The 9,778-nt window shown below is 43.5% G+C and overlaps 1 protein-coding gene across 1 annotated transcript; it reads left to right on the top strand.

Moving 5' to 3' along the window:
* Positions 1–1,885: 1,885 nt before the first annotated feature.
* Positions 1,886–8,961, top strand: LOC308295916 (meiotic recombination protein SPO11-like; the record flags this gene model as incomplete). Its single annotated transcript, XM_080738992.1, has 5 exons — positions 1,886–1,959; positions 2,058–2,129; positions 3,395–4,222; positions 5,329–5,429; positions 8,864–8,961. The coding sequence occupies 5 exons, from the start codon at positions 1,886–1,888 to the stop codon at positions 8,959–8,961; spliced, it is 1,173 nt and encodes a 390-aa protein (XP_080595118.1).
* Positions 8,962–9,778: the final 817 nt, after the last annotated feature.

The raw sequence follows: 9,778 nt of genomic DNA, 5'->3' as shown, positions 1-9,778 counted from the left end.
GCGCAGCGCGCCTCCTTCTCCTCCCGTGTTACGGTGTTACACACAGGATGGTGACCTTGCGTAGCTGTGTTCGCTGTGAGGTTCACCACTTGACGTGTGGGAGGGACCGAGGGAGACGCGTTAAAGGAGACCGCAATTGCGCCGCATTACTGTAGCTGACATCTTTAGCCAACACTTGAAACTTTCTTTCTGACAGTCCATGGAGTTAAACAATGTCAAACAGTTAAACAGTGTCAAAACAATGATCACCGTTTTTGGAGAGCGACCCCTGGAGTCACCGCACACGATGGGTAACCAGTTTCCATGTATGCCTACAAGACACATCGCAGCGCCGGCTCACAGGCAGAAGAGTCTATGATAAAATTAACGTAGCCTACAATTGCAGCTCATGAAGAAATATCAGCGCCGCGGTCATATCAATAGTGATTGATTCCCGTAAAGAAAGACATGCTTTTAGAACTAATTATTAATCCAGCTTTACAACTGCAAAACGTAAATTGATGAGTGTGTCTTGTAGTAGAAGTTACAATATACCGTAGGCCTATCAGCTATTTTCGGCATGCAACACACGTCATACGACGAAGTATACACAGGCTTTACTTTGGAGAAGACGTAACGAGGAGGAGACACACACACACACACACAGTGAGCGCTTCAAGTGAAGAGAAGCACCCAGCGTGAGTAGTGATTTATTATATTTTCCATACTGACTGTTACATTTTATTGCAGGTGAGGATGAGTTGGATGGTGCAGATAAGGCTCGACCTACACAATCCAAGAGGTAACCTTTTCTGCATGACACATCCACATGAGTAAAAAAAAAAATTGTCATCAAACTAGCTGTAGCTGCAAGCAACTTGACTGCATCTACGAGTCTGTTTTTGTTTCATGAATACTCCCCAAGTCCCCTGCCCATGTATTTAAACAAAGCAGCAAAGGTATTAATACATATATACCTGTCTCAGGGCATTTCGACAAGAGAGGCTCAATGGATGGGACGACCTCAACTTCCCAGGTGTGCGGGAGGGTAGCTACAGTAAGTGCATATTAAGGACTGTAACAATTTTGAGGTACTTTTACTTTACTCGAGTATTCCCATTTTTCAATATGTAAACTTCTAATCCACTTACTCTCAAAGGCAAATATTTTACTTATTCCAATAGAATAATTAAACCTATATGTACAAGTTACGTTTAACCCTGTTGGCCCATTTTAAATACTTTGGCTATTCAAATATATTCTTTAAAAGATTGCTACTTTCACTTCTGTAAAAATGATGGGTATGCTTCATATTCCTCCACTGCCTTCCAGGAAGTACCACTGTCCACAGCTGCGGTAGCCGCCCATCCTCTAGCCGAGAGCTTGGAGCTCTCCAGGTCGGGTGACACCATGCCTACCTCCATGTCACCCACCCATCATTCAGCAGAGGACTGGGAGGGAGAATATTCCCAGCCGGAGAGCACCCTGTAGACAATATGCCTTCCGGTGTGTTCCACGATTTCTAGCGGAAGGGCTGCGTTTAACGGACGTTACGTCATGCGATGCGGGTCTGTTTACATTCCCCAGCGAAAGAACTAAAATAGATTGTAGCTCTTAATATGTGTAACATTGCTTGAATCAATGTTTTTGTTTGTATATTGTTTATTGCGAGCGCAACCGACGGAGCAGGAGACGTAGACCCGATTTTTTCGTGCAGGGAATACGTTTGCAGGAACACCGCACTGTGAAAAAAATACAGCTTCCGGGAAAATTCAGCCCCACCTCCCAGAACGTCTTCTGCCTTCTATTGTCACCAGGCTTTTCTCTTCGCAGATGAGTAAGCCTGGCTACGCGAGGCTAGCCGGAGAGTGCCTCCCATGCTCAAGCTGAGCGCTTGGAGGTAGACATGGTGTCAGCCAACATGGAGAGCTCCATGTCAGCCCAATTCCCAGCAGAGAACTTGGAGGAAGACCAGGAACCGTGACCAGCACACAAGAATGTTCATGTCCAAGTGGTTTGAGAAGCTGTGTCTTGGTACACTTACAAAGCAAAATATATTTTGTGATCTGTGATTTCAGACACACAGAGGGAGGAACCAGAGGAGAGAGCCACTACTTCCGGTGCAGTGCCATCTGCTGGCCGTACACAAGGTGAGAAAATAACCTTTTCTGGTCATGACACTTACTACACAAATACAAAAAAATATGTATTTTATAATTATGAAACGCATACACACACAGATCATTTAGTAATTTGCTATTTCTATCATATACAGAAGTAAATACACACACGCACACAATCATTTAGTATTTTTTGTATTTCTATCATATACAGGGAAGCCACGGCGCCCTTCTGTTGTGGAGTCTGACTGGAAGGAGGAAGACTGGGAGCCAACACCATAGAGTATATATAAAATAGAGAGCGGACCGGCCCCGCCCCCACTATCATTTCAATGCAAGTGCTCAGTGGCGTTTTGAAGCAATGGCTACATGCTAGCATGTAGCTAATCCAGGTGCATTCTGGGGGAAATTGGTCTCTACCTAGAGACCAAAACGTCACGAACGACGTCACGAACGACGTCGACGTGCCATGTTTAGACCTTGCAGATCTGCTACTTTTGATACTTGCCACACTGTAGTGTCCTGTGAACAATGTATCAAATATACGTAACACTTTTCTCTCTCTCGACCCACAGTATTACAAATCACTTCAGTCTGTGGACTGGGGGTTCACCCTGGACATGGATTTCGATGGCTTGCGTCAATTGGCTGCTGAGCCAAGAATCAAGTGGAAGGAAACAATCGTCAGAGAAACAGACCCTCTCCCAGTGTGCATACTGGAACAGACAGCGGTTGCAGCAGACTGGATGGAACACAGTCGTACTTTAGTCGCAGCGGAATAGGGTAGTTCCAGTAAGTGTCGCAACTTATGTACATCTTTGGTCTTCTTTTATACATTTTCTTATTTTTTTATTTCTTAATAAAGTACACATAGGACCACTATTGCCCATTAGTGTGGTCTGGTTGCAACCAGGCTGTATAGTACTTGTCTGACATTATTCCATCCATCTATCTTTCCTTCCTGCCGCGCTACTCCCTTAGTTTCTGGTGGCACACACTTCGACCATATCTTGACTAGAACTTGACTAGAACTGACAACTTGCACCTTGTGCACAAATAGGCCGCGACGCAACATATACTCCACCAAACGCAGCACTTGCGCACTCTGCTGGCGTAAATAATGAAACTAGACCACATTAAAGTGCACTCGGTCTATGAATCAGAGGAGTGACTAGAATTCCAGGGGTCACATACTATCAGGCATCACAGTTTGGTCTGCATTTGACTTTTAAACTATAATTAAGTGTGCCTGCCATGCAATGGCAACACACTTATTGTAATCCGCCATACTTAAGCTTAGTAAGATGCGCCTCGAAAAAATTTGAGCAAATTGTCAAGATTTTGGAGATCATCAACAACCTTGTCCAGACAAACACGTATGAAACAAAAAGGGGAATCTATTACAGGCACAAGGAGTTATTTGGCACTCAGACTTCTGTGAATGATATTGTGGATGACCTCGCCTGCATGCTTGGAGTTTCCAGATCTGATCTCCATGTGCTTGCCTGTCCTAGAGGATTCATCTCTGGCAATCTGAGCTACTATCTACAGAGCGGCACCAAGGTTGACTGCCATGGAAATACTCAATCCATTCCAAATAATGTTCATGCCATCAACCGCATTGAATCGTCGGCCAAGTTTTGCCTCATTTTGGAAAAGGAATCCACCTTCCAAAGACTGATGGATGACGACTTCATTTCCAAGATGGGTCCAAGCATTTTGATCACGGGAAGTGGCGTACCGGATCTCAGCACCAGGATAATGGTACACAAGCTTTCGGACACACTACAGATCCCGTTCTACGCTCTGATGGATGCAGACCCTCACGGGTTTGAGATCATGTGCATCTACAAATATGGTTCCAAGGCCATGTCTTTTGACGCTCTCAACCTGACCGTCCCCAGTGTCGAGTGGCTGGGCATTCTCCCCTCTGACATCCAGAGCTATGCGGTTCCTGAGGCGGCCCAGATACGTCTGACCCAGAATGAACAGAAGATACTGAGCGATCTGTCGTCAGACGCCCCTGCGGTGCCTCGCATCGAGGAGGAGAAGGCTGAGGAAGACGTCAACACCGTTGCCGTCTCACATCCCACCACTGCCACCAAATGTCACACTCTGCCCAAGTGAGGGTAGTGTTGGGCAGAAAAGGCACTTGATTCAAACCTTCAAAACTACTAAAGAACTCAAAATAAAGCTAAATCTTCAAGAATAGGAAGCCAGAGTTTGTTGTAGCAAAAACCAAGATGTGTTTATTCACCTTCCAAAAACAGTGTCCAGGTAATGGTGTTCGAAACTCAATAATACAAAACAGCACGAACCTATTTACAACACAAACTGGCCAGATTGGCACCAGTTCTGCTCTGTTCTACAGCCCTACCTTGACTGCCTGAGCACAGGTGGCAGGTCCCCTTAAATGGGCTAAACCCCGCCCCCAGACTGTACCATCTTGAATTGATAATTATTCCACAATTCACATAAGAACCAGTAGAACCATGTCCAAAGACAATATAAATCATTGACACAAAGTATCACATTTCTCAAATAAGTACTTCACATATCTCAAACAATACACATATCTTAAAGGCCCAAATTTCCCAATACCCAAACCCAGAGTTGGTATGATTCACCGTTCAGGTCATCAGGTCTAATTTAGCTCAGGTGTGGTTAACAGGCTCCCTACCATGGAGCCTACAATCAATCAACACTTATATATCAGTACACACATTCTCTGCAAATTAATAAACTATAAAGTGCAACCCAGTATTGTGAAATAAAGTCAGTTAAAAATTATGGGGGAGGAAAAAGACGGAAATACCCTTAAGTTTGTTAAAGGTGTATCAGTGGCAGGGTGAACTGCCACAGTCTTGATGAAGAGGATATCCCAAGATGTCCTGCAATATATTATCTATCGCAGTTTTATACAATCAATCAGCACTCGTTTCTGAACGAGCTGTCAATGGAGGGAGGTATCACAAATTTGATGCAGAAGATGACATCTTTGCATGATGGCATTTAATTTGCTCTTGGTTCATGGCTTTGTGCACAATTGCAGCTTCTGGACTTTTTTTTAAATGTAGCTTTTGTGAAACAGGTGTGTTGTCTCTGAAGCAAGCAAGTGGCCCTCACTCATTGTGGAAGACGGCTGAATTTCTGTATACTTTTTCTTTTTGCAGTTGGACGAGCTCTTTGCCATAGGATATTTCTCGATTCTCCTGGTGGGTTCCCGCAGGGGGAACACACTGACAGCTGAAGCAAATTACCCGTTCAGCTTTCAGATTGACAAGAAGCTGAACATGGCCTTGAAGAAGTCCTACAAAGTCTTATTGGAAAGTAAATAATAGTCTGTATTATCAAAATGCTTATTATTACATTATACAGGTGTGTATGCATTTTTAGAAAAGGTTTAAAGATGGCTCTCCCACAGGGGATCCTCAGAGTTACTATAGGGCAAGGAATTGAGATGGGAACCCCCTTTTTTATTTATTTAGCATCCCTATTCTGGGGGAACATTCATTAAAAATGGCAGATCTACAAGCTCACAACATGGCATGTTGCAACACTTTGTGAGTTTTAGATTGTCACCAAACCTCTTTGCCTTAAATAGCCAAAGGTTGAGTTCAATCAAGTATTGAAGATAAAATGTATGATAAATACTATGTGTAAACCAAAACACATGCATTTACACTATAGCAACTTATGACAGTGTTATTAAACTAGTCTATGAAGCTATGTATAAGTAAAAGTTAATGTGCAACACAATTCTTTACATAATGTAGTTCTGGTGGGAGCGTTTTGGGCAGTATTTTGATGGAATCGTGCACTTTACGATAAGCATGGCATTTGGCACACACTTAGAAAAGCACACACAAATTAGTGCCTATCTAGGCCCTCCATCTCTCTCTCTCTCTCTCTCTCTCTCTCTCTCTCTCTCTCTCTCTCTCTGCTAAAGGGTATTTAGCCTGAAATGTTTTAAGACTTTAAATAGAAGTATCTGAATGTTTTTGGATATTTTGTAATTGTTTGTGTATGTAGCTGCAAGCAACTTGACTGCATCTACAATCACAGAGACTTTTATGTTTCATGAATACTGTCATGTCTCCAACTTGAATGCATATACCGGTAGCATCTAAGTCCCCTGCCCATGTATTTAAACAAAGCAGCAAAGGTATTAATACATATATACCTGTCTCAGGGAATTTCGACAAGAGAGGCTCAATGGATGGGGCGACCTCAACTTCCCAGGTGTGCGGGAGGGTAGTTACAGTAAGTGCATATTAAGGACTGTAACAATTTTGAGGTACTTTTACTTTACTCGAGTATTCCCATGTTTCAATATGTAAACTTCTAATCCACTTACTCTCAAAGGCAAATATTTTACTTATTCCAATAGAATAATTAAACATATACGTACAAGTTACGTTTAACCCTATTGGCCCATTTTAAATACTTTGGCTATTCAAATATATTCTTTAAAAGATACTTTCACTTCTGTAAAAATGATGGGTATACTTCATATTCCTCCACTGCCTTCCAGGAAGTACCACTGTCCACAGCTGTGGTAGCCACCCATCCTCCAGCCGAGAGCTTGGAGCTCTCCAGGTCGGGTGACACCATGCCTACCTCCATGTCACCCACCCATCATTCAGTAGAGGACTGGGAGGGAGAATATTCCCAGCCGGAGAGCACCCCGGTGTGTTCCACGATTTCTAGCGGAAGTGCTGCGTTTAACGGACGTTACGTCATGCGATGCGGGTCTGTTTACATTCCCCAGCGAAAGAATTAAAATAGATTGTAGCTCTTAATATGTGTAACATTGCTTGAATCAATGTTTTTGTTTGTATATTGTTTATTGCGAGCGCAACCGACGGAGCAGGAGTCGTAGACCAGATTTTTTCGTGCAGGGAATACGTTTGCAGGAACACCGCATTGTGAAAAAAATACAGCTTCCGGGAAAATTCAGCCCCACCTCCCAGAACGTCTTCTGCCTTCTATTGTCACCAGGCTTTTCTCTTCGCAGATGAGTAAGCCTGGCTACGCGAGGCTAGCCGGAGAGTGCCTCCCATGCTCAAGCTGAGCGCTTGGAGGTAGACATGGTGTCAGCCAACATGGAGAGCTCCATGTCAGCCCAATTCCCAGCAGAGAACTTGGAGGAAGACCAGGAACCGCGACCAGCACACAAGAATGTTCATGTCCAAGTGGTTTGAGAAGCTGTGTCTTGGTACACTTACAAAGCAAAATATATTTTGTGATCTGTGATTTCAGACACACAGAGGGAGGAACCAGAGGAGAGAGCCACTACTTCTGGTGCAGTGCCATCTGCTGGCCGTACACAAGGTGAGAAAATAACCTTTTCTGGTCATGACACTTACTACACAAATACAAAAAAATATGTATTTTATAATTATGAAACACATACACACACGGATCATTTAGTAATTTGCTATTTCTATCATATACAGAAATAAATACACACACACACACTAGGCCTGTCACGATTTACTAAACCCACGATTCGATTCGAATCACGATTCAAGGTTGACGATTCACGATGTCACGATTTTTTCACGATTTTTTCAACAAATTTATTTTCCAGAGAAATGACCCAAAAAAATCCACAATTCTTACAATTCCAGTATTTTTTTTGCTTTTAACAATACTGTTTTCTCTTATGCTCTTTTCAATACAGTAGAACTATCAAATGACAAAAAACAACAATAACATTTCAGTTCACTTGTCTTCTCTTACAAGGAATCCTGTATGTTTTAGATGTTCTCTTATCCTCTATACAGTAGCAAATAGCAAATGACAGATAGTGTAAACTTATCAATTCTTAAATGTCAAATCCTGTTCTTTTTTTAAACAACACTCTTACACTTTTTTCAATACTGTATCAAAGAATGCATTTTTTGTGGTACATATCAAGCCAACTGTACTGTAAGCCAGGCACAAACTAAGGCATAATAACAACTCTTACCCTCTTTTCAAAATCAATAATTCATCAAAGTCAAGACCTAGTGTCTCATTGTGGATAGACTGTTCAAAGTCCCTGACTTTCTAACACACCATTCCACCAGCTTATATATTGAATGTGTCAATTCTTGTTTACCATTCCACCGGCTTATATATTGACTGTGTCAATTCTTGTTTTCACTAGAAACGTTGTTTCCACATTGTAACCAGTGGCAGAGACATGCATCTGTACGTAGCATTGTTGTTGTTAGCCCTTAGCACTGATTAGTGCTATGCTCCGTAGCAGCAAAGTAATGACACAGCACTCAACTAACTGCTCTCTTTGTCAATCGAAATCGCGGAGCTCTGCTCTGCAGCCCAATGGAGGCACGCTGGCAGCTGTGAGTGGGTGAGCCTTCCTACTGTAGCTGCCGCTGCCTGTGTCTGCCTGACGTTAGACATTGAATACGCAGAGACGTTGAAGACAGAATGGAGATTAAGTCGAGGGCGACCTCTGGTGGTCGAATCGCGATTCGTTTTTAAAAAAATCGATTTTCACCATCCCCCAATAAAATCGATTTAAATCGATTTTTTCGTAAATCGTGACAGGCCTAACACACACACACAGGATCATTTAGTATTGTTTGTATTTCTATCATATACAGGGAAGCCACGGCGCCCTCCTGTTGTGGAGTCTGACTGGAAGGAGGAAGACTGGGAGCCAACACACATCCCGTTCACTGCTACTCCTGGGCCACGTGGTGCAGCTGACTGAGCTGCAGTCAGATGATCCTGTGGACTTTGTTGAGCTCTAGTGACAGATGAGCTGCTCGAGATCAACTGTCTGCAGACCATCGAGAACGCAGAGGACGACATTATTGGAGGACATGGCCAGAGCAGAAGAGTCAGGTGAACCGCGTCCATACGCCAGGGTCATGGCCTGGAGAGATTTTTGGGAGAACTGAAGAACTTTTTGGGACTTTTGTTCCTCACTGCCATTGTTCACAAACCTGACATCGAGATGCATTGGTCCACCATTCCTGTCATTGCGACGCCATACTTTGGACGAACAATGAGCAGGAACAGATTTCAAATAATTTGGCATTATTTCGGTTCAGGAATGAAGGCAATGTAAACCTTTCTGACAGGCTCTACAAAGTTTGGCCTGTTGTCGGGTACCTCCTGTCCAAATTCCAAGAGCTGTTCATGCCTGGTCAACAGATCAGTATAGACGAGGACATGCTGAAATGGCGCGGTCGCCTTACGTTCAAGGTTTACAACCCTGACAAGCCTCTCAAATATGGCATCAAGAGCTATATCCTGAGTGACACAGCGACTGGTTACTGTTACAACCTGAAGCTGAATAGTGGCCTGTATTGCTCTGTTGACCAAACGGTTATTGATCTCCTGTATTCGCTGTCAGGGTTTGGGTACAAGTTGTACATGGACAACTATTACGTCAGTGTCACCCTGTCTAGTGTTTTGCTTAGACAACACAAAACACACACCTGTGGCACGGTTCGCAAACACAGGGGCGAGCCACTGGCCATCAAAATGGCCTCTGATTCCAACCTCAAGAAGGGGGAAAGAATCATGCGTCACAACGGCGAGGTGATGCTTCTGGCCTGGCCTGACAAGAGGGTTGTCAGAACCCTCTCCACACACCACCCAGACGAGATGGTCATGGTCAGAGAGAAAGGGAAAGAGGAGCCACAGCCGAAAGAGAAGCC

This window comes from Nannobrachium achirus, assembly GCF_963921795.1.
Source record: "Nannobrachium achirus genome assembly, chromosome: 2".
Taxonomy (NCBI): domain Eukaryota; kingdom Metazoa; phylum Chordata; class Actinopteri; order Myctophiformes; family Myctophidae; genus Nannobrachium; species Nannobrachium achirus.
The sequence above is the reverse complement of the archived record's forward strand: the minus strand, read 5'-3'. Positions and strand labels throughout refer to the sequence as shown.